The following is a 25,257-nucleotide window of genomic DNA, read 5'->3' as shown; positions in this document are numbered from 1 at the left end:
TTATCTAGTGTTGCTGTAACAGAGGTACCTAAATAAATCACCAACTCATAGGTTGTTGTTTTTAATTTCTTCCATTGTTGCAAATTTTCTTCCCTCCCCTTCCCCAGTTCACTTTGCAATGCATTTCTTGTTCCAGATTGTCTTACATACAGTACCTTATCATATCTTCCTTTTGCAAGAGCCTGTAGTAATGAAGGAAGAAGTTCAAACTGCTCTGAAAGAATTGGCAAAAAAACAAGGCCCCAGGAATTGATGGCATACCAATTGACATATTTCAAACAAATGGATGCTACTCTAGATGTGCTCAGCAAGTTGTGCCAAGAAATCTGGAGGACAACCACTTGGCCAACTGACTGGAAAAGATCTATATTTGTTCCCATTCCAAAGAAAGGTGACCTGACAGAGTGTGGAACTTACTGAACAATATCATTGATAACATATGCAAGCAAGATTCTGCTGAAAATTATCCAAAAATGATTGGAACAGCACATCAACAGTGAACTGCCTGAAGTACAGGCTGGATTTAGAAGGGGCTGTGGTACTAGGGATATTATAATGTCAGATGGGTCTTGGCTGAAAGCAAAGAGTACCAGAGGAATGTCTATCTGCGTTTCATTGACTATGCAAAGGCATTTGACTGTGTGGCTCACAAGAAACTGTGGCTGACTCTGAGAAGAATGGGAATCCCAGAACACTTGATAGTGCTTATACAAAGCCTATACTTGGCCCAGGAGGCGGTCGTCAGAACAGAGCAAAGAAAACACTGCCTGGTTCAAAATTGGGAAGGGTGTATGCCAGGGATGTGTCCTATCTCTGTATCTTTTCAATCTGTATGCAGAACAGATTATCTGGGAGGCTGGGCTCTATGAGAAGAAATGTGGCATCTAGCTTGGAGGAAGATACATCAATAATCTGCATTATGCAGTTGGCACCACCCTGCTTGCTGAAACTGAGGAGAACCTGAAGCGTTTGCGGCAGAAGGTCAGGGACTGCAGCCTTCACTATGGATTGAAGCTCAACATCAAGAAAACAAAGAGTCTCACCACTGGGCAGATTGGCAGCATCATGATGGATGGTGAAGAGTTTGAGATTGTTAATACCTTAATTTCCTTGGCTCCACAGTCAACACTCTTGATACCAGCAGCCAGGAAATAAAAAAATGAATTGCATTGGGAAAGTCTGCTGTTAGAGACCTCTCCAAAATACAGAAGAGCAATGATGTCCACTGGAGACTAAGGTGTGCCTTCTACAGGCCATAGTCTTTGCAATTACTTCCTGTGTATCAGAAAGCTGGACAATCACCACAACAAGATAAACAATTGAAAAATGGGCACAGGATATGAACAGACACTTCACCAAAGAAGACATTCAGATGGCCTACAAGCACATGAAGAAATATTCAAAATCCCTAGCTCTAAAAGAGATGCAAATCAAAACAACTATGATCTATCATTTCACCCCCATAAGAATAACAAAATTTGTGCTCGCTTCGGCAGCACATATAATAAAATTGGATCGATAGAAGATTAGCATGGCCCCTGCGCAAGGATGACATGCAAATTCGTGAAGCGTTCCATATTTAAAATAAAAAAAAAAAGAATAACAAAATTTAACAGAACAGCAAGCAATAAATGCTGGCGAGGTTGTGGAGAAACTGGAACCCTTATTCACTGTTAGTGGAAGTATAAAATGGGGCAACCACTGTGGAAGGTGGTGTGGCGCTATCTCAAAAAGTTGCAAATATAAATACCATTTGACCCAGAAATTCCACTACTAGGAATATACTCCAAAGAGATCATCACTGCCACCCAAGCAGATATATACACACACCCATGTTTATTGTGGCTTTGTTTACAATAGCAAGAAGTTGGAAACAACCCTAGTGCCCATCAACTAACGAATGGTTAGAGAAGCTGTGGTATATTCACACAATGGAATACTACGCTGCATTGAAAAACAAGGAACTCATGCAATATTATTCAAAATGGATGACCCTGGAGGACATTATGCTGAGTGAAGTATCTCAATCACAAAAGGACAAATACTGCATGGTGCCACTGTTGTAAAACAGGACTGACATCCGGGTTGGCGGGAGACTGAGAAAGATGGGATCAATAATGTATATTGCATTGAAACGGATGAGAGAGAAAACTGTTTAAAAGGGATATACAATTAGGTATTATTCTCATGATAGGAGTCTAGAACAAAGGCTGCATAGTGGAGTGGACCTGGGGGGAGGGACTGTAAAACAATGGGGGAACGTTACTTTTTTTTTTAAAGATTTTTTTTTCGTTGTTTTTTTTAAATTTTATTATTTTTGTGTGTGAGTGTACCATCAAATCAGATCTCACTGGTACAGGAGGAGATTGTCCCTCCTTCTCCGGCAGAGCATCTGGTGGATTCAAACCCGTGAGCCTCTGGGATTGTAGTTGCAGCGAAACTTTTCAAAGAGAAGAGTATACTGGTGTGGAGGGGTGCGCAGGGAGAAAAGTGCAACAATGAATGAATGGAAATCCAAAGTCTCTGTAAATTTTCATTAAAATTTATTAAAAAAAGAAAACTGGACAATGACTAGGGATGATAGAATAACAGCCTTTGAGCTGTGGTTCTGGAAAAGGTTATTGAATATGAACTGCTAGGAGAACAAACAAGTTCATCCTAGGAAGGGTGAGACCAGGCTGCTCCATAGAGGTAAGGATTCTGAAGTTTCCTCTGACATACCTGGACATGTTGCAAGGTGGGACCAGTCCTTGGAAAGGGACATCATGCTTGGGAGGGTGAAGGGACAGTGCAAGAGAGGAAGATCCTCAATGAGATGGATCATCGATTCAGTGACTGGGTAATAGGGGTAGGTGTGTCAGAGATAATAAGATTGGCACAGGACAGAGCAGGGTTTAGGGCTGTTTCACATAGGGTCGCTATGAGTCACAGGTGACTTGATGGCACATAACAACAATATTCCTTTCAAGCCTTTCTTCCCCTCATCTGTTCCAATGTCGTGTTCATTATCTAGCCACTCTTTTCCTATCCATGTCAGTCCTATTTCATAACAATGATGTAACACGGTATTTGTTCTTTTGTGACTGATATTTCACTCAATATAATGTCCTCTGTCTCCCTCATGTTGTGTAATGTTTTACGAGTTCATTGTTTTTTTCAATGCTGCGTAATGTTGTGTGAATGTACCATAGTTTTTCTATCCATTTGTTTGTTGATGGGCACTTGGGTTGGTTCCACTTTTTCATTACTGTAATACAGGAATAAACATGAGCATGCATACAACTCATGGCTCTTTAGAGGTTGTATACTGCATGGGAAGAGACTCTCTTTTGGCTGTGGCATAGCTTTATAGATGGGCATCACCTTTAGGTTAACACAACTCTCTACCAAGTAAGCAACCTGAATTCCCTATTAGGAGGTAAGAAATCAAAAATCTTGGTGCCAGTTCTAGGGGAAGGTGTGTTCCATGCTCTCTGTCTCCTTCAGCATTTGTAAGCCAGCTGCTGCCTAGAGGTCTCCATGTGTCCTGGCCTTCTCCAGTGTCAAGGAGGTCCCAAGAGCAGGGAGCCCAGGTCCAAAGGATACATTCTAATCCTGGTAACACACTCCCCCACCTATCTCTCCTCAGCTACTTCTCCTTTTATCAATAGATAAAACCATCTAAGTGGAACTTGCCTTTCAAGACTGTGTTGAATATTGATTTTATCAATCATATAATAACCCATATTATATCATTCACTCATTGCCATTTAGTTCATTCTGACCCATAGTAACCACAGGGCTTCTCAGGTTGTACGTTTTTATAGAAGTATACTACCCATCTTTCTTCCTTGAAGCAGCTGGTGGACTTGAACTGCTGACTTTTCATTTTGCAGCATTAATTCGTAACTATACTACCAGAGATTCATCATTATAACATTATACACATGTATTTTGAGCAGGGAGAGACAAATTAATCTGTGAAACATAGTTAACAAAGTAAAGAGATTTTCAAAATAGGTGATAATGATACTTTTTATTATTCTATTAAGCAAGTGACTAAGATCTTGGAGGAAGACAGCAGAAAGTGAAGATCAGAGATCAGAAGGTTAAACCTTGGAGAAATTTCACAGTATCTCGTCCAAAACAAAAGTTCAAAATGGAGGCAGAGGTAAATTTGAAGAGGTAAGAGATTCCCAACATAGAGTAGAGCTTTCATAGTAACAAAGATGAGGTTGATCAATAAATACTCTTGGGAGGTGTTAGCAAGCTTGGGTATAAGAGGTTTTGTTTCTGAGTCAGGATCAACATTGTTGCTGTGTACGGTAGAGTCAGAACTGACCCATAGCTGAGCCTCTGGTGGGTTTTTGGAGGCAGTTAATCACATGGGAGATTGCTTCCACAGAGCAACTTGTGCCCTTGAACCACATGCCTTCTGGATTGTGGTGCAGCTTCTTGCCTGTAGGCCACCAGAGCTCCCTAATTGTATGTCAGTATCAACATACAATGGAGAAAATATTCTCTTGCAGTGGCCTCTATCCTGACCTGAAAAACCCCCAATCAATCAAATGGCTGAGGCCATGTCAGTGAACACTTGAAACCCTGAATTTTTGTATCCACCTTGAGGAAAGGAGATGCTAACAAGAGGGGGTTGTCTATGTAGTGTGTTACGATAAGAAAAAACACAAATTGGGTTAGCATCTCGATTTCCTATGGACTGTACCATCATCACCACCTGGCAGTTGACTGTCACAATGGGCTCTTGCGTATCAGGAAGTGTAAAGACGGAACAGGATAGAACAGGGCTCAGATCTTTTGTTCATAGAGTCACTGTGAGTTGTACTCGACTTGACACCACCCAACAACAACACTATCATGGCTCCCTAGAAATAACACAATTGAATGGCTCTGTCAAAGAGAAATTTATTCGTTCACAATTTAGGAGGAGACAAGAAGTCCAAAATCAGTGTTGGTTGTCAACAAGTTTTTCTCTCTGTAGCAGCTCTAGAGGAAAGTCTTGTCTCTTTTCAACATCTTTAATAGGCCTGGTGCAACCTGGAAATCTCCATGTGTGGGGTATCATCTTCCCCTGTATCTAGAAGGTTCTCAGCATAAGAAATTTGGATACAAAGGACAAATTCAGCTCCTGGCATTTCTTTGTTGATGATAATCATGTCTCCTTCCCTCTCCTTTCATCAATTAAATAAAAGGTCCCAAGGAAATTGTCCTTAGATTAAGGCTGTAATCTGATTAAGAATGCTGCACCCCGCCCTAATCCTGTTCTGCCCATGAAATGACCCTCAAAGGATATCCAGTCATCACACGTATGAAAATTCAAAAGCGTTTATTAAATTCCACATGTGGAGACTTTCTTCCTCAGTAGGAAGGTGGCAAGGGAAAAATCCCCAAGTCCCCCTGCGCAATCCTTTTTAAGGCTTTCCTGGGTGCTACTGTCGAGGCAGAGAGATTGAGAGCATGGTTGGTGGGTCAGGGGATTAGTCATGTGGGTCAGCTTTTGATTGGCTGGCTACTTTGCCTGCCTTTATTCTTTTTGTGTCATGTAGACACTAGTTAATTCTTTACTTTGCAAGGACAGATAAGACTCTACCTGGGGCATTTGTGTTTGTCTTAAGCTAAAAATTTTTATGGCCCGCTTCTGCTTCTGGTATTAATGGGGGGATATATAAAAAATGGGGTTTTTGCGGTCCCCTCAATCCCTGCCTCATGGACAGAATATAACCCAATGTTCAGTAATAAAATCTAATCTTAACTCTCAACAAGATACAGTGACTGTAATAATGGGCTTAAGCATGTCCGAGATCTTGAGGATGGCATAAGATCACAAGGTTCTGATCTGTTGGTTGTTCATAAGGTCACCACTATGAGTCATAGTAAACTCAAGGACACATAATAATTCTATCTTAGTAATGCACAGGGCGTCAAGATTTACAAATGGAGGGTAATTATATGAGTTGATAATATCTTCAGATGGTTACAACATTATTTAACTACCAAATCATATCATTATATAACTTTAAAATCACTAAGAAATATGTTCTAGCCAAGTTGACACATAATTTTGGGAACATAATTCAATCTGTGACAAAAATAGTCTGTCTTCTTGCTACCTTAAAGATCTTTGGTAGTAAGAGCTCGTACTGGTGGCTTAGGGGCAAGAAGCTGCATTGCAATCCTGAAGGCATATAGTTCAAGGCAACCTAACTGCCTCTGAAAACCCACATAAAGGTCAGCTATGGGTTGGTTCTGACATGACGATACACAAATACAACAAGGAGTCACAGACAACTCAATGGTACTTAACAACTGCAACAAAAGATCTTTGGTAGCTTAGTGGTAAGGAGTTGCCCTGCCAATCCAAAAGTACATGGTTGGAATCCACCAGCTGCTTCACAGGAGAAGGATGGGCAATCTCTTCCCCTATGATTTTTTTTTTTCTTCCCCTATGATTTACTTCCTCTGAAAACCTGCTGGTAGGTCAGCTATGAGTTGTTTCAGATTCAATGGTACATAACAATTTCCATCTTCAGCTCCCAAATCCAATTCAAACTCTTTTTTTATCTACTCACCATCAGTTGTCCAATCCTGCAATGTTCAAGGACTGTAGACCTCTATATGGATTGAAGCTCAACATCAAGAAGGTTCTCACCACTGGACCAATTGGCAGCTCTATGATAGATGGAGAAGAGATTGATTGAGATTGTTAATAATTACAGCTTGCTTGGCACAATCAACACTCTTGGCATCAGCAGTCAGGAAAACAGAAGATACACTGGGAAAATTTGCTGTCAGAGACCTCTCCAGAGCACTGAAAAGCAACTATGTCAGTCTAGAGACTAAGGTGCACCTGATCCAGGTCATGGTCTTTGCAATTACTTGCTATGCATCAAAGAGCTGGACAATGACTAAAGATAGAAGAAGAATTGATGCCTTTGAGTTTTGGTGCTCACGAAGAATCTTGCACATACTATGAACCGCCAAGAAAACAAATAGGTCTGTCCTGGAGAGGATGAAACCAAGTTTCTCCTTGGAAGCAAGGATTTTGAAGGTCTACCTCATATACTTTGGCCACATGGCCAGAAGGGACCGATCCTTGGAGAAGGACATCATGCTTGGAAGGGTAGAGGGACAGCGCAGGAAAGGAAGACCCCAGATGAGATGGATTGATACAGTAACTGGGGCAATGGCGTTTGGTGTGTCAGTCAGTGATACTGGTTCAGAACAGAACCGGCTTTAGAGCTACTGTGGATAAGGTCTCTATGAGTCATAGGCAGCTCAATGGCACATAACAACAACCACCACCTCTCAACTGGTCCTTCTAAAACAAAAATCTGATATGTCACTCCTCGCTCAAATTCCTTCCATGTTGTTGTTGTTTTTAGGTCCTGTCAAATTGAGTACAACTCATAGCTACCCTGTGAACAACAGATCTGAACCCTGTCCTATCCTGTGCCATCTTCACACTTCCTGACACACTAGAGTCCACTGTGGTAGTCACCATGTCATTCCACCTGGTCAAGGCTCTTCCTCTCCTTTGCTGACCCTCCAAATTGTGACTGACATTGAAAAGAATGGGAGTCCCACACCATTTAATTGTGCTCATACAAAACCTATACCTGGACCAAGAGGCTGCTGTGTAAACAGAGCACAAGAACACTGGTTTAAAATTAAGAAGGGAGTGCATCAGGGTTGTATTCTTTCTCCATATCTATCTGTATGCTGAGCAAATTATTCAAGAAGCTGGACTCTATGAAGAAAAATATGGCATCAGGATTGGAGAGGAGACTCATCAATAACCTGCATTATGCAGATAACAAAACCTTGCTTGCTGAAAGTGAGGACTTGAAACACTTGTTGCAGAAGACCATGGAATGCAGCTTTTGGTCTGGATTGCATCTCAATGTCAAGAAAACAAAGATTCTCACCACTGGACCAACAGGCGACATCATGATGGACGGAGAGATTGAAACTGTCAACAACTTCATCTAAATTGGGTCCACAATTAACACCGTTGGTACCAAGTGTCAGGAAATAAGGAGATGCATTGCACTGGGAAAATCTGCAGTTAGGAACCTCTCCAAATTACTGAGTAAAAATCCCTTCCACACTGCATCCATATTGCACCAGGTTGTACTCCTTAAACACAAAAGATCCAGTTTCCGTGATCGTGATCTGACTCTAGTCTCTGATTCCCACTCTAGTTATTCCCAGGGTATTGTCCCCTGCAGTCAGGACTGCCAAGCAGTTTCAAACCATAACCAACCTGGGCTCTCCCTGACACTCCTATGTGTGGGTTCTCCCTCTAGAATACCCTCTTAAGATTTACCTTGGAAAATCTTCTCTAAATCTTAGTTTTAGCCAGATGCCCTTTGACATTGTCATGATTATGACTGAGATGATTCTCTCGAGGAAATGAGATCATATCTCTCTACCTCTTGCACCAGATTTACCCAGGATAATCCTTTTTTTTTTTTTTTGGTGTTTTTTTTTGTATTAGTTTATTTTTCATTTCAATGAACATCTACAGAGATTTTGGAATTCCATTCATTCATTGTTGCACCCTTCTCCCCGCACAAGCCCCTCCCCCTCCCCCCTCCTCCCAGGATAATCCTTTTTCAAGTCATCTTTCCGGTTACCAGCTCTCTGGTGTAGATCGTTGTAGCCTGGCTAAGGAGCTTCCTAGCCAAGGAACGGCCCACTTGCACTTCCCAAGGCGGCCGCCAGGGACCGCTGGCTTCTTTGTTTTCCACTCTCGGCCGTAGTCCGGGCTGAAGACTCGCAGAGCGCATGCTCTCGAGCAGTTCGCGATCCGGCCGGAGAGCTGTAGACTTCCAGTCGTCGTTCCGCGTCCCGGTAGGTGGCTCCAGACACGCGTGGGACGGTCGGGCAGGGGGCTGCGCGCCGGGCCGCCTCGGCCCGAGTTCTCGCCGGTTCTGCCGGGCGGAAGCCGTTGTCCGCACGCATCTGGGTCCCCCGGGTGCCGGTGCCACGTGAAGCCGGGTTGCAGCACGGCGCGGGAGCGGGCGCGCACTGCCCCGGCCTCGCGGGAGCCCCCAGGCGGCCATTCGGACAGGTCTCCTGGCGAGGGATGCGCGACCCCGCCGTCCGCTCCGCTGCGTCCGCGCGGGCGGGAGATTCAAACGGCCGGAGCGCCGCGGCCGGCAAGCCTGGCGGCGGGCGGAATGCGCGCGGCTGCCGTGAGCGGGCCCGGGCCGCCGGCGTGGCCGTGGGGTCGGGGTGCGCAGACCCGCGCACCTCTAGGGCTGGGGCTGGCTGCCGTGGGGGAGGGCTGTTTCCGGGACAAAAAAAGTGATTCCTTCCTGGGTTGGAGGAAAGCAGTTTGCAGAGCCGAGGAGGAATCCTGCCTGGAGAGGGGCTGATGAGGATTAGCAGGCACCAAGACGAAGACTTTTGGCCCGTTGGAGAGGTGTGATGTGATCTTTGTATTAACTTGCCCTGTCAACAGATTTCATATTGTGTGCCGCACTTTTCTGGGATTGGGGACAATGATGAAAAGGTCCCCGGGAACAGCTCTTGCTCTCTTCCGGGGGGACCTTATGCGAGTCTCCAGTTTCGGGCTAGTGTGATCACGAGGATACCGTTGGAGTTCATCAGATTCAGCGCCTCTAGCCGAGTGTGACATGTCCTAGCACAAACTGAGTGTATGGAGTGCTAAGGGAACGTTAAGGACACCTCGCCTGCCTCCTAGGGAGGGCTTTCTAAGCGAGATGACTCTCGAACGGTGTTTTAAAAGAACTGTAAGAGTTGTTAGTTGGACTGTGGATGGATGGGTTAGGGTGATCCAAGAGTGGGCACAGCATTTGCAAAGTCATGGAAGGAGGTATAGGTGAATATTGTATACGGTATCCTGTCATTCTGGTGTGAGAAGAGGAGTAACAAAGTTATATGGTTGGAGGAGGAGGCAGGGCCAGGCCTTGAAAGGTCTGGGGACCTGAGTTGGTCCCCTCAAGGCTTGTGAGTGGGTTCTGGGGAAATTAACCAGAGGTTCACAGAGCTCCTGTTAATGCAAAGACATCTCTAGAGCAGGGGTCCTGGTTTGTTCCGTTATAAATTCCTATTTGGTGTGCCCTTGAACTCCCACCCAATTTGTCAGAGACTGGTATAGTATATAGACTTGTGTAGAGCCAGGTGGTATATAGGGGTTAAAGATCTTAGCTGCCAACCGAAAGCTCAGTAATTCAGACACATCAGTAAGATCAAAAGGTGTGGCAGCCTTTTCCATAAATGTTGTTATTGTTGTAAGGTACCATGGAGTGGAGTATGACTCAGAGCGACGCTATGAACAGTTGATCTGAACCCTGCCCCAGGCTGTGAATCCTCACCCTTTCTGAGATACCTAAGCGCATTGCTGCAGTCACTGTGTGACTCCATAAAGCTTATAGCCTCAGAAACCCTAGTTCTCTGTCCTGTAGGCTTGGCGAGTTGGAATCAAGTCTGTGCCATTGTGCATGGTGTTGGTTTTAGCTTTATCTGTAAAGGGGATATGAGGAACATGTGAAAAAATACTTGTATCTTATCATTTGTGTAAGACATAAGCTTCTGGTGAAAAGTGTGGCCTCTTTCCTCACATAAATGAATGCATACAGGCCCTGGCACAGCTACATACAAGAGAGATCCCAGGGTAGAGCTGATTATGCCAAGTGTACCAGCTGTGTGCCTGGCATAAGAGCTCAGCATATGTTAACAAATGTGCCCCAATCCCTTCCTTCCTAGGGACCTTTCACAAGTAGATTGTTCAGCCTCTGAGTCTGACAGGCAAATGTCTGTCCCCTGGCAAAGAGGAGCAGGAGGACAGCTGATGTCAGGGAGAAGTCAGATATCTCTCTGCAGAAGCGAGGTCTCAGGTTCAGAACAGGAGCCTGACCGTTCCCTCCTAAAGACTCTTGGAATACTCTCTAATCTGGGATATACTTTTTTCACTCAACAAATGAGGAAACGGAGGCCCAACTCATAGTAACCCTGTAAGTATAGAGTAGGACTGAAATGCTTCCATAAAGCTTCCAAGACTTTACAGAAATAAACTGCCACATCTTTCTACCACAGATGGGTGGGTTTGAACCTTTGACCTCGTGGTTAGCACATTAGCCACCACACCACCAAGACTCCTGAGGTCCACCCAAGGAGAAGACTTGTGCAGGAATTGCAAAAGGGGATGTATTCTGGTGGAAATGGTTAGGCATCTTGTGACTGCATTTCACTTCTGTGTCCTGGGGCTTTCACTACCCTTCCCTGAGCCTCTGCTTCCTATAAGACCTAAGTGAAGGTGATAACATGCCCCTCATAGGGCATATGTGGGTGTTCTTTGTTGTTGTTGTTAGGTGCCTCAAGTCAAGTACTACCCATAGTAACCCTATGAATAACAGATCTGAACCCTGTCCTCTCCTGTGCCATCCTCACTTCCTGACACAGTAGAGCCCATTGCAGCAGTCACTGTGTCAGTCTACCTGGTTGAGGGGTTCCTCTCCTTTGCTAACCCTCTGCCTGTCCAAGCATTATATCCTCTTTCCAAGGAATATCCTTTCCTAGCAACATGCCCAAAGTATGTGAGGTGAAGCTTTATCATCTTTGCCTCCAAAGAGCTCTCTGGCTGCACTTTCTCCAACGTATATTTATTTGTTCTTTTAGCCACCCATGGGATGGTTAGTACTCTTCAACAACACAATTCAGTTCTTCTCCATCATCAGTTCTTCTGTCATCCTCATTCATTGTCCATTGTCCATCTAAGTATGATGAAGTCGTTGACAGTTTCAGTCTTTTCTCTATCTATCATGATGTTGCCTCTTGTTCCAGTGTTGAGAATTTTTGTTTTCTTGATGTTGAGTTACAGTCTATATTGAAGGCTGTATTCTTTGATCTTCTGCAACAAGTGTTTCAAGTCCTCCTCACTTTAAGCAAACAAGGTTGTGTCATCTACATAATGCATGAGATATGAGTGTTTTAGGAGAGACTATACCTGGAGGGGCCTTAGTGAAAGATGATTCCGTATCATTTAGTTACCTGTGACTTCGGTTTCACTTTGTGTTTTGTTTTGTTTTGTTTTTTTGAGGCACCGCTGGGATTTCTGTTTCACTTTGTGTGTCTGTGTGACTACTATGGATTACATCTCAATATCACAAAACCAAAAATCCTCACCATTGGGTCATTAGGCAACATGATAGATGAAGAAGAGTTTAAAGTTGTCAACAGTTTCATCTTAGATTTGATCCACAGTCAGCACTATTGGAACCAGCAGTGTAAAAAGAAAAACTTGACTCATGTTGGGAAAATCTAATTTCAGAGACCTCTTTCTAGAGTACTAAAGAGTGGTGGCATCAGTTTAAAGATCACGTATGCCTGATCCAAGTCATGGTCTTCTCAGTTGCTTGTTATGTATCTAACAGTTGGGCAGTGACTTGAGTTGTGGTGTTGAAGAATATACTGAATATCTAAGTATGTTATTCTTGGAATAAGGAGTCTTCCAAGAATACTGAATATATACACCAAGGACTGCCAAGAGAGAGATTTAATGACTGGATAGGGAAAAAAAGCCCCACCTATAAGTCAACCTATTATGCAAGTTGTTAACCCAACACTAAACAGGTCTGTCCTAGAGAAAGAAAAACCAGGGGCTTCTTGGGTGCAAGGATGGTGAAACTCTGCCTCACACACTTTGGCCATATAAGGAGGAAGCAGTCTTTGGAGAAAGACATCATCTTGGAAAGTTGGAGGTTCAGCATAAGAGAAGGACCCCTCAACAAGATGGATTAACAAAGTGACTGTAGGCAACAGTGGACTCAAGTGTGTCAGAGATGGTGAGGATGTCTCAGGGTTCTGATCCATCATTCATAGGGTAGCTATGAATCACTCAACAGCCATCAACACATAACAACATATCTCACTATTTTACCAGATTTTAAGCTCCCTGGGATGAGAGTTGGAGAGGGACAGAAAACATTTTTACTGCCAGCCCAGACGCTCTGTGTTCCAGAACAATTAGAAGAGAGTGTGTCTGTAAAAAGGACTAATCTGTGCAGTTACAGGAAAGATATATGAGCAGGTAGTTCTCTCTACCACCTCCCTCATCTCCTGCCCTTTGTCAGTGATTGCTCACAACAGCCCTGTGCAGTGCCCATTTCAGAGATGGAGAAGCAGGTTCAAGGAGAACTTAAGTCTTTCAGATACAAAGCCTGTGCCTTTTCTAACTACATCATGGAGTTGTATCCATTCTCCTTGTCCTTCCCCATGTCTTTTCCTAGATATGGCACACTCTCTGGCCCACCTAAGCCTTAGCTATCTCAGTTTATCCTCTCTGGTTGTACCACCTCCCATTCAAGGAGGCAGCCTCCACTCTCCACTGCTTGTGTTTAGCCAAGCTTGGCTCATACCCAGTGGAGGCCTGCATAGCCTATCTCATCCTCCTGCTGGCGTTTGACAGACTTGAGTTTTGGGTGTTTTTTTTTTATCATTTACTGGTCATGTGAATTTAGGCAAGTAAATTCAGAGAAGCGATAGTGTTAGTGACAAAATCTTCCATGTGGAAAACCTGGGTTCAGTTCTTGGTCAGTGCACCTCAGGCACAGCTGCTACTTCTCTGTCAGGAGTTTGTTTATTGCTCTGATGCTGAACACGTTTCAGTGTAGCTTCCAGGTAAAGGCAGAGTAGGAAGAAAGACCTGGCAATCCACTTTAGGTAAGGAGAACCCTGTAATCGGTCATTAATTCCACTGTGCATGGGTCCTTCATGAGTTGGAGACTGACTTGACCACAATTAACAACAGTGGTGCTTTTAAGAGCTTGTAAGAAGTTAGCAGTTGTTGCTTATGAAAAATAGACTGTGTGGCAAGGGCTCCAGTGAGGCTCTAATTTTAGGAAGTAAATTGTTAGGTTCGGTAGACATGTACATTAATTATGGTCCAAAAGCCTAGCCCAGGGTTTAAGGGAAAGACTTGTTAGTTTATGAAGGAGGAGGGAGTAGGAAGACCAGAAGCAGGATCAGCCAAGGATTGCCAGAGGAGGTGACAATGAGCCATGGAGTAGAAACTCTCTCCTCTGCCTGAATCAAGGATGGGAGAGGTATTTCCAGCACAGAGGTGCAGTTGATGTGGCGAGAGCATTTAGCAGTCTAGTCGGATGTGTGTGGCACAGAGGTGGTGTGGGGAGAGAAGGAAAGATGGGCCATAAAAGATAAGGGCAAAAGTATATTGCTGAAGTTGCGCTGCAGTCCCAGAGTCACGCAGTTCGAATCCACCAGATGCTCTGCTGGAAAAGGAGGGGCGGTCTCCTCCTGTGCCAGTCAGATCCTGTTTGATGGCACACAACAAGAAAAGAATTGCTACCAGATCCTGGAGGCCTCTTCTACCAGGAAGGAGGAGCAAGCAGCAGCATGCCGTCCAAGGGTAACCCTGGCTTTCTGAGTAGTCCAAGTGGACTGGTTCCGAGAACTTTTTGTTAATATTCCATTCTTCCAGCTGCTGATATAGCCCTTATTTTTCTGTCTCTACTTCAGGATATTGACAGAATTCTGTCACATTCCCCCCCTACCTACCCCCCTTCTATAAATTTTCCACCCATACTGCTATACAGACTTCCTCTCAGGCACAGCTAACTGCTGTAGGCCATTCTGATGAACTCTTGGGAGATTGACATTGAGCAGGGCTCTGGACACAGTCTGCTGACTGCTAGCCAGGACAGGGATGCAAACCTGAGCAAGGGGGATAGCGTAACTTACCCCTCTGGCTACTTAACATCTCCTCTTAGATGATTTCCAAGTAAATTGACCTGTTTGTCTACTCTATCTCCATCTCAATAAATGGTTTTCTACTATCCACCAAGTCATTTATGCCTGTTGTTGTGTGAGTTGGAACCGACCCATAGCCGACCCTCCAGTGAGTTTTCAGAGGCAATAAATTGCACAGGAGGAGATATTGTTTACACCTAGGAGTCATTTCTGAGATCTGTTTTGTCAGTTTTTTCTCTTATCTCAGAACAGTTTTTCTTGGTTTTGACAGTAGCTTCATTAAAAAAAAAAAAAAAGAAAGCCATTTCTCCTATTAGGGATCCTTCCAAATAATTATATCTTATTCTTTTTTAAAAACAATGACCAGAACAACAACAAAATTGCCTCCTTTTAAAAAGTATTCTATCACTATTATTGTGTGTGTGCTGCATCTTTATTTTTTAAAAAAACTCATAAAAGTAGTTTTAATTTTTCTCATTATTGTACATTTTCTTCTCCCCAGCCCTTCCCACATTGCACTCCTTGTTCCAGATTCATACATAAAATTGTATGTTCCTTTCAGACAGTTCTTCCCCTCATCTGATCTATCCACTCTTTCCCCATGATTCCCCCCATGTTGTATGTTTTAAGAGTTCATTATTTTCAGTGCTGCATAAACTACAGTTCTTCTGTCTCTTCTATACCATAATTATTCTGTCTGTTGTTGATGGGCACCTGGGTTGCTTCCATCTCTTTGCTATTGCGAATAAACAATAATGTGCATTCCTATCACTACTAACATTATTGGATCTCTGTTGGCTTAGTGGTAAAGAGCCAAACAAAGATACATTGTTCAAATCCACCAGCTGCTCTACAGGAGAAAGCTGAGCAGTCTCCTTCCATGCACTATATTGCCTCTCAAACCCCCCTGGAGCTATAAATCTGACTCCATGGTTACGTAGTAACAACATGAACATAAATTCAGTGCCACCCCTTAAAACAAAAAAAAACCCCTTTCTTACTCTTCTCCATACCTCATCACCACTAGTAATCTTTGGATTATCTATTTCCTTTTTTCATATAAGTGAACTCATAACAGTATTTGTCTTTTGGTGATTTATTTGTTTCACTCAACATGTTTTCCAGGTTCATCCATGTTTTGACACACATCAGAAATTGGTTTCTTTTTATGGCTGAGTGATATTCCACTAGGGAGCTATCATAGTAGGTAGGGAGTGGTGCCAAACCAGAGGGGACACCTCTCTGATGGCTCACCCCACCACTGGCTCCAAGGCAAAAAGAAAGACAAACTGCTATAGTGCTGTTTACAGCCTCTGAAAACCCACTGGAGGGGCAGTTGTGAATCAGTTCTGGCTGACATGAGTCAGCTGGGACAGTGAATTTGAGTTGAATATTCCGTTGCATATGAATATGCCCATTCTGTTCATCCATTCATCTGTGGGTAACATTTCAGTTGTTGCCACTTTTCGACTACTGTGAAAAGTGTATAGTTTGCTCTTTGAATTCCTGCTTCGTGTCTTGGGAATACATTTAGGATTGGAACTCCCCAGTCTGTGTCCAACCTCTTGGTGAACCATTGCCCAACTGTTTTCCACTGGCACTGTGCCATTGTGTTTTCCCAGAAGCAGTGGGTTGAGAATTCTACTTTCTCCATAACCTCGCCACACTAGGAATGCACTCAGATGTGTCAAGGATGGCAAGGATGGTGCAGGATAAGACAGAGTTCAAAGTCATACTTGCACTTAACATTTATCAAGTACTTACTGTATGCTTGGCACTACAGCCTTCATTATATTCCATCTTGACAACACCCCTGGAAAGTAGTCATCACACCCCCTTTTATGTGAACACCCTTTTTTAGGTGAACAGAGAGGTTCAGGCTGATGACTACTCATGAATGGTCAACAAGAGGATGGCAGCTCCCTCTGATCCCAAAGAATGTATCTTTTTTTTTTTTTTTCTACAGACCAGGACAAGTGCAATATGCCCTGGATTTTCTTAAGTCCAACCTTTTTCTTGTCACTGTAGATTATTTCTTCTTTTATTATAATGAATACAAGCATTTTTTTCCCTCCTCTCTGACAACAGTAATCAGTTATCTTGAAATTATTAGAAAGTATTATAAGGACTTCATTTAATGCCTTTCTTTGATTTTTAATTATAAAGACCACAGAAATGTAATAATGCGTTGCTGCACACTTTTTAAATTGACCGTTCTTAACACATTTGCCATCATTTGTGGCAATGTGTTAATTATCTTAGACAACATATAGGAACATACAAAGAAGTAAATATTGGTCCATAATCTAATTTTCTTTCCACTTCTAAACAACATCCCTCCAGAAACTCTATGAACTTTGATAAATGTCCATAGTTATAGAAAGACTTTAAGCCTTCTGTCCATAGGGTCACCATGAGTTGTGTTCAAGTCAAAGGAAATCAACATAATCCAATTTTCTAGAAGTTACCTTGTATTAATACTATCTTTATTTAGTTACATTGGCCTCATGGGTAAGGAGTTGTGCTGCCAAGCGAAATACAGGCAGTTTGAATCCACAGCTGCTCCGAGGGAGAAAGATAGGCATCCTCCTCTTGTGTGATTTACTTACTCACTGCTCTCTAGTTAATTGACCACAAATCATAGAAAAAAAGTCTCCATTTTTCTCCCTTGGAGTAGATGGTGGACTTGAACTGCAATTTGGATTGGCAGTGCAATTCCCTACGCTCTAGGTCACCAAAGTTCTGAGTGTGATTTGCAGCTTCTGAAAACCCGCTGGAAGGTTGGCTCTTACTCAATTCTGACTCATTAGCAATGACTGATACTTTTTTCTGTTGTTCCATATGTTTTGTTTGGTGTGTTGTTGGTTGCCATCCAGTTGAGTACAATTCATAGCAACTCTATGAACAACAAATCTGAACCCAGTCCTATCCTATGCCATCCTCATCGTCTCCCAACACACATAACCCATTGCTGTAATCACTGAGTCCAACTCTAGTAAAGCTTCCTGCGTTTCTCAGTAAACCTCCTTTTTTTTTAACTTTGTTGTTGTTGTTGAGTGCTGTTGAATCATACCCAACTGGCACAGGAGGAGATTGCCCATCCTTCTCCAGAGCATCAGGTAGATTTAAACCACGTGCCTTCAAAACCTCCATTTTTCTAACCCTTTCCAAGGAATAACTTCTCCTAGCAACATTACTGAAGATATGTGAGACAAAGCTTGACCAGCCTTACCTCTAAGGAACACTCTGACTGGACTTTTCTAAGACAGAAAAAGTTTGTTTTCTTGGCCGTCCATGGGATATTCAGTGCACTTCTTCAAGACAACTCAAAGGTTGTCAGTTTTTCTTATTCTTTGTCCAGTTCTCAGATGCATAGCAAGTGATTGAAAAGATCATGGCCTGAATCAGGCACACCTTAGTCTTCAAACTGATATCATTGCTCTTTAGTAATTTGGAGAAGACTCTTCCCACTGCATACATCTCTTGATCTCCTGACTGTTAGTACCAAGGATATTTGTTGTGGATCCAAGTAAGATTAAATAATTGACAATTTCAATCCTTTCTCCATCTGTCATGATGTCAGTTGGTGAAGATTTTGTCTTTTTTATGTTGAGATGCAATCCTTATTGAAGGCTGTAGTCTGAGCCACTCAGTAGGTGCTTTAAGTCCTCCTTACTTTCAGCAAGCAAGATGTGTCATCTGCATAGTGCAGTTTGTTGATGAGTCTTCCTCCTGTCCTGAATCCACAGTCTTCTTCATAGAGTTCAGATACTCAGATTATTTGGTCAGCATACTTTTGGTGCATATGTATAGTTTTTTTCTCTTTTTTACTTGGCAGTTGTGGTGGGTCTGCCTACTCAGTAAATATATTTGTAAAAACATTACTTTGAGTCGCAAACGACTCGACAGCGGCATCATGAATATACCACATATTATCTAACCAACCTGTTCTTTTGAGCACATTTTTGTTCATTTTCTTTTGAATGTTGTGCAGAATGTGATAGAGAATGTTTTTTGAAGTGAAGTCTTGGGGCACATCCATCATCCTGGCTTGAGATAAATTCAAAGGAGTGGAATTATTAGGCAGTTCCTCTCACCTTTGTGAGAGTTTCTGATACAAACTGGCTAATAAGAGCAGGAAAATGCCTTTTCTGATGAGATATTTGGCTGGGTTTTTCAGGAGAGGATGCCACCCAAGCGCATAGCTAAGAAAAGATCACCCCCAGAAGATGCCATCACCAAAAGCAAAAAAGTAAAAGGTAAGATGACTTTGACCTGTGGCTAGGGAGCTCCAGGCTCTGAGTCTGGTCTCCTTCCTGATACTTGATGGCAAGGAGCCTTGGATGTCCAGAGACACTACTCTGCTGGAATGGCCTTTAAAGCGCATTGAACCTCACCCCCTGGGAATTATAAGGAACCGAGGCTTACCTAAAAGCACCCTGGTAGTCCTGAAAAAACTAGATCCTGGGGGCTTTAGCTCAGGACCACTGACTTCCACACCTGGGTTCAAATCTGGCTTTGCCACTTTCTGGCTCAGTGACTTTACGCAAGTCATTCAACCTCTCTGAGCCCGCATTTGAATTACTGGATTTGTGAGGATTAAATGAGACAGTCCCCTCGTGTATCTGGGAGGTGGTTTTAGCACCTTGGAGGAGGGTGAGGATGATAGAAATCCCACCCTAATCCGAGGGCGGGGCAGTGTGCCCCCGCTGCAGGCTCAGACAGTATCTGTCTTTTGCAGGCCCTCGTACCCAGGCAGTAAGGGCCGCCACCTCCCATCGTGTTTCCGGCGCCCGCTCCTGCCAAGGTGCCTGCAGGCCCAGCCCTCCTGACCAGAAAGCCCGACCAGGTGGCTCCCTGCCCACGATAGCCTTTGCTCAGCCGTGGCCACACCCCCGGAATGGGCTGGACACCAGGGCCCTGGGCGGGTGGCTTCTATTGGTCAGAAGGGAACCGTAGGCTGCTGCTGATTGGCTCCTACGCCTCCACAAACGCCTGTGTCGTCACTCCTGCCCTCCCCTTCTTCAGCTTTCTGTCTGCCCCCTGGACAGGGGCTGATGGGGTCAGTTCATTCTGTGAATACACGCTGCAGATGAAAATCCCATCCTGGGGAGATGGGGGAGCCACGATGGAGGCTGGGGACCGTTCTCTATAGGATTTGGTGCAAGCTTTCCTGCTTATTGGCCATATGATTGTTGGGAGGTCATTTACTCCTTCTAAAACTTTGACTAGTTTTTTAATGTCAAACAGGAATCCTAAATAGGAAAGATCTGCCCCGTAATTTGAGGGACTCTGAAGCAACTTAACATTAGTAAGCGGTCCGTAAAGGGCAGACATTATCCAGTCCCTGAAAACTGACACCAAGGCTCCTGACCAAAAACATACTTCCCCACCAAGTTTCATTTAGCATTAGTGAGTTTCTTTGTTTCCACCTCCTCCTTGTGCTAATAATGTGCTTAGTTATTAATATTTACAAAAACTCCGTGAGATACATACTTCCCCCTCATATTTATTACCTGTGAAACAGAATAAGAAAAGTTATAGCAGGAACTGGAACCCAAGTATCTGTGACCCCAAAGCCCATGCAGTGACTTCTTTCTCTTGTCATCACTTACACTCAGGACATTTTTTTCTTTTTAACCTTTCCAGTTACCCATAGGTCCCACACCACAGAACCAGGCATGGTGCTGACACTGGGACAGGGTGATGTGGGCCAGCTGGGGCTAGGTGAGAATGTGATGGAGAGGAAGAAGCCAGCTCTGGTTCCCATTCCAGAAGAGATTGTTCAGGCTGAGGCCGGGGGCATGCACACTGTGTGTCTAAGCAAGTCCGGCCAGGTAAGTTGGGGGTTGGGGATGGAGCTAACTAGCTAATCAGAGAATGGCTTAAATTAGAGGAGACTGGAACACCAAACCTTGTACTAATGGGCATCTTGGACACAGGTCTATTCCTTTGGCTGCAATGATGAGGGTGCTCTCGGAAGAGACACGTCAATAGAGGGCTCAGAGATGGTCCCTGGAAAAGTAGACCTGCAGGAGAAGGTCATACAGGTATCAGCAGGAGACAGCCACACAGCAGCCCTCACCGAGGATGGCCGTGTTTTCCTCTGGGGCTCTTTCCGGGTAAGTCTGTTCTGGAAGACTGTGTGGAGCCTGTGGGCAGAATTTACCAGTGGAATCCCAAAGATAATCCAGCTTCATGTTCCCTTTGCACTAAGTGGTAGGGAATTAAATCACTGGATTTTTCACCCGGGCCTGTCATGTCATCTGGCTGCTCCTTTGCCTCTGATGTTAGGAAAGGGGCAGGTCAAGGATGCCTTTGGGTTGAGGCTGATCCAGGTATCCTGCTCCATCCACTCACTCACTCTGTGCCTCTAGGCCTCCCTTTTCCTTTCTGTCCCTTGATCCCAAGAGGTTTGGGAGATTGTGGAGATTGTCATATCTGAGAGTTTGTATGGTAGAGCAGTGGAATTTAGAAAGCAGATTCAACTTTCATTTCAGAATGCCAGAGAAAAAATAATCTAGTAAGATCTGTTTTTTTTGTTGTTGTGTTTTTTTTTAAAGAAAGGTGTTATGTAAAAAATTGTCAGAGAATTTCAAACACATGTAAGAATAATGAGATTAATATATTGAGCCACCATCTAATCACCCAGCCTCAGCAGTATCAACTTGTGGCTAGACTTGTTTCCTCTCTATTCCATTCCATTCTCTGGCTCTATTTTAATCCAGCTTGCAGACCACAGACAGTTTCATTCACAAGTATTTCCTTCTGTGTCCTGGCTTCTGCTCTGCTCTCCATTCACATCCCCCCACTGCCCTGCGACAGACAACTGTGTGACTGGCTCCGTTCCTGGAGAGGCAGGTGCCAGGCTACTGATAAGTGCTCAACCTCTCTCTCCAGGACAATAATGGCGTGATTGGGCTCTTGGAGCCCATGAAAAAGAGCATGGCGCCTGTACAAGTGAAACTGGATGTGCCTGTGATGAAGGTGGCCTCTGGTGAGTGGAGTATGGCCCTGGGATGGAGTTGGGAAAGCCTTTTCTGGAGCTGACCCAGTCATGAACCTGACAAGCCTTAACAACCCCCACCTATCTCTCACCCCAGGAAATGACCACTTCGTGATGCTGACAGCTGATGGCGACCTCTATACTTTGGGTTGCGGCGAGCAAGGCCAGCTGGGCCGTGTGCCTGAATTGTTCTCCAACCGGGGTGGCCGGCAGGGTCTTGGTAGGTGATTTTGGCAGTTCTGGCAAGGCAGCTTGGCATGCCACCCCTCAGATAGGACACAAAACAGGACAAGAGAGAGATTGCCAGTGCTTACTCAGGCTACGACATCAAAAAGACTTGAATTGCTGGTGAAGAGCCCAAGCTTTAGAACCATTCAGGGCTGGTTTAGAATACTGATTCTGCTACCCACCAGCTGTGGAAGTCTGGGCATAGTCTTCTCAGCTCTAAAATATGGATAGATAGGAACTACCCTGTTTGGTTGTTATGAAGGTAAATGATTAATATAGAAGAGTACGTGGCACACAGTAAGCTCCATGGAAGAGGTAGCTCTGGTTGTGGGCAGGAGTCCATGTACCACAACAGATAAGCACTTGTCTGCTAATCAGAAGTTAAGTGTTGTCCCCCCAGTAGCCTTACCGGAGAAAGGCCTAGTTTGTGTCTTCCTAAAAATTATACCCTTGAACACCCTGTAGAGCAGTTCTGCTGTGTCACATGGGTCACTTTGAACCAAAATTGACTCACTGGCACCTGTTTTGACAGTGATTGTGAGAGTCTGAGCAAGACACTAATTTGTTGGATTCGGTTTCCTTTTGTAGGAACAAGGATGCATCTCTAGTTGGTCCCTGTTAGAGTTGGAGCAATAGAGGTAGGGAGGCAGATGGAAAGGGCTGTGTGGGTCTGTGTGCCATTAACCCTGACTTCCTTTTGGCCTCTAGAACGACTCCTTGTCCCTAAATGTGTGATGCTGAAACACAAGGGAAGTCGGGGCTACGTGAAGTTCCAGGATGTCTTCTGTGGTGCCTACTTCACCTTTGCCATCTCCCGAGAGGGCCACATATATGGCTTTGGTCTCTCTAATTACCATCAGCTTGGTAAGTGTAGAGTCCAGCATATGGCATCGCCCAGAGTGACCAAGGTTTCATTCTTGTCCTTTAAGAGATCACTTCAACCCTCAGCACGACACTTCTCTTTCTATAAAAAGAAAATACTCCATCTGATGGAGGTGGCCTCATGTGGGGAGAGGGTGAGAAGGGCATCTCTTAGAAGACTCTCACTCTTGTTGATGCTATCACCAATCTCTCCCAGGAACCCCAGGCACAGAATCTTGCTTCGTACCCCAGAACCTGACATCATTCAAGAACTCCACTAAGTCCTGGGTTGGCTTCTCTGGAGGCCAGCACCATACAGTCTGCATGGATTCTGATGGTGAGTCCTCCTAGTCTTCCCTTGGTTGAGAGTGGAATATTCTCTGGTCTGCAGCCTGGGTAGGCTCTAGAGACCATGTTCTTGGAGCCTGCCTCTACTCCATGAACTGGATGAGTAATGGGTCCATGAGGCCACATCCCTGTGCAAAAGTCCTGGGCTCTGTAGATGTGAACCCCATTGCCTATATGGTGGTTCTCCCAAGCGTACCCTAAAACTAGAAAGAGGCTTAAAGGTCTCCTTGAAACCACCCTGGGATCAGGACCAAACCCTTGCATGGGAACTCCCCTGGTCACATCACCTAGTTTGCCTGGAGCATGTGTTCTTCAGCTCATCCCTCTCCTTCTTCCTGCAGGAAAAGCTTACAGCCTGGGCCGAGCTGAGTATGGGAGACTTGGCCTTGGAGAGGGTGCTGAGGAGAAGAGCATACCCACCCTCATCCCCAAACTTCCTGCAGTCTCCTCTGTGGCTTGTGGAGCCTCTGTGGGGTATGCTGTGACCAAAGATGGTGAGTGGGGCATCTACATTCAGTCTGGTCAAAGCCTAGGAGGGTTGTGATATTTAACCAGACTCCCAGCAGGCTTTGATGTCCACTATGAGCTGGAGCTAAGATGAGAAGAGCATTGTTTGGGAGGGCGGTTTTTCTCATGATTCTCGGAAGCTGTCACTTTGATGAACAGCAAACAAGGAAATAAACTATTTTAGGAAAGACAGTTTGCCCTGCAGAGGAAAAATGAGCAAAGGAGAGAGTACTGAGACCCATGGCGGCTGTGGGACATGAACTCAGGACTCCAGACTTCCTAAGCCAGGCTCCCCTTTATGCTCTGCACAGTGTTGTTAAATACTGCTGAGTTGATTACAACTCATAGCAACCCTGTAAACAACAGATCTGAAGCCTGTCCTGTCCTCTGCCATCCACACTCAAGCCTATTGCTACAGTCACTGTATCAATCATTTTTGTTGAGAGTCTTCCTCTTTTTTTGCTGACCCTCCCCCCCTTTCCAAACATAATGTCCTTTTCTAAGGACTGGCCCCTTCTAACAATATGCCCAAAGACTGTGAGATAAAGTTTTATCATCCTTGCATCTAAAGAGCACTCTGGCTGGTGACCCCGGTAGTTAGTTCCCAGGCTTTACCAGCTTCCCAAGGAGTGTATAGAAACTTATTAGAACAAGGAAGGCTCAGCAGTCAGAGTCATGGTCAGCACAATGGGGAGGGACCATCAACACTGGAGTGAGTGAGTGAGTGAGTGAATGAGTGGGACAGCTCTGGGAACTATAGAAATCTAGGGGTGGAGGTTGCTAGGTCTGGAATTCTCCAGGAAGACTTCCTGAGGACATGTAACTTAGACTCATCTTGAAGGTGTTTGTAACAGAAGCAAAGGAAGGCATCCTAGATAGGACTTGCAACACAAAGGTGACTGCTTCTAAAGGGGGTAGGACGCTGTAGGAGGTTGGGGATTGGCCAGTCATGTGGATTCTTTAATGCCAAGTAAGGAAGCAAGGAGAAGACAAAAGACTATGGTCTGTTACTTAAAATGTTGCTGCCCCAACCCATCAGGGATTAGGCTGGTATAAGCTAAGGCCAGAATTGACCAGCACCTCCCAGACTTCTCACAGTACGTAGGAGTGGGCCTGGGGATCCTGGAAATAACTGCCCCCATGTCTCTCCACTGCAGGTCGTGCTTTCGCCTGGGGCATGGGCACCAACTACCAGCTGGGCACGGGGCAGGATGAGGATGTCTGGAGCCCTGTCGAGATGACAGGCAAACAGTTGGAGAACCGTGTGGTCTTGTCAGTGTCCAGCGGGGGCCAGCACACAGTGTTACTAGTCAAGGACAAGGAACAGAGTTGATGAAGCCCCAGAGGGCCTCGCTCCTGGCCCCCTCAGCCTCCCTCATGGATCAGGGGAGCAGTGACAACTACAGATTCCAGCTACCCCCTCTCAGCCCCGAACGCTCTGTCACCTCCTGCCTTTTTTCTCATCAGCAAAACAGAATCCCTTTCTTCTCTTTTTCCTTCCTTTTGAGAATCATCCTGGCACCTGCAGGATGAGGGGCCGTATGGAAGAGTGGAGGGGGGCTTGTGTCAGAAGG

At 44.6% G+C, this 25,257-nt stretch overlaps 1 protein-coding gene and 1 pseudogene across 3 annotated transcripts; one reads left to right on the top strand and one right to left on the bottom strand.

The window, feature by feature from the left end:
- LOC102850807 overlaps positions 1-9,640 on the bottom strand; it is a 15,680-nt pseudogene extending 6,040 nt beyond the window's left edge.
- RCC1 (regulator of chromosome condensation 1) lies at positions 4,036-25,257 on the top strand. Of its 3 annotated transcripts, none has more exons than XM_006883434.1 (11): positions 18,916-18,992; positions 19,342-19,344; positions 19,493-19,582; positions 20,383-20,570; positions 20,676-20,855; positions 21,634-21,730; positions 21,837-21,959; positions 22,676-22,831; positions 23,046-23,165; positions 23,518-23,670; positions 24,841-25,176. In XM_006883434.1, exons 1-11 carry the CDS (start codon positions 18,920-18,922, stop codon positions 25,014-25,016), a joined length of 1,359 nt encoding a protein of 452 aa, XP_006883496.1. In that variant the 5' UTR covers positions 18,916-18,919; the 3' UTR covers positions 25,017-25,176. The 3 variants fall into 3 exon arrangements, with proteins under 3 accessions (XP_006883498.1, XP_006883496.1, XP_006883497.1); XM_006883435.1 differs by having other exon boundaries at positions 18,920-18,992; positions 19,493-19,540; positions 24,841-25,016; XM_006883436.1 differs by lacking the exons at positions 19,342-19,344; positions 19,493-19,582 and adding an exon at positions 4,036-4,164 and having other exon boundaries at positions 18,914-18,992; positions 24,841-25,257.

This window comes from Elephantulus edwardii, unplaced genomic scaffold (genome assembly GCF_000299155.1).
Source record: "Elephantulus edwardii isolate Elephantulus edwardi_28Jun2011 unplaced genomic scaffold, EleEdw1.0 scaffold00028, whole genome shotgun sequence".
Lineage (NCBI taxonomy): Eukaryota > Metazoa > Chordata > Mammalia > Macroscelidea > Macroscelididae > Elephantulus > Elephantulus edwardii.
Note: the sequence above shows the minus strand (reverse complement) of the source record. Positions and strands in the feature narration are given on the sequence as shown.

Bases quoted from the DNA above. Each gene is read 5' to 3' on its own strand.
- RCC1 (XM_006883434.1), top strand. From the start codon at position 18,920: ATGCCACCCAAGCGCATAGCTAAGAAAAGATCACCCCCAGAAGATGCC. The intron at 20,856-21,633 runs GTAAGTCTGTTC...CTCTCTCTCCAG, and splicing joins TCCTCTGGGGCTCTTTCCGG to GACAATAATGGCGTGATTGG. The intron at 21,731-21,836 runs GTGAGTGGAGTA...CTCTCACCCCAG, and splicing joins TGTGATGAAGGTGGCCTCTG to GAAATGACCACTTCGTGATG.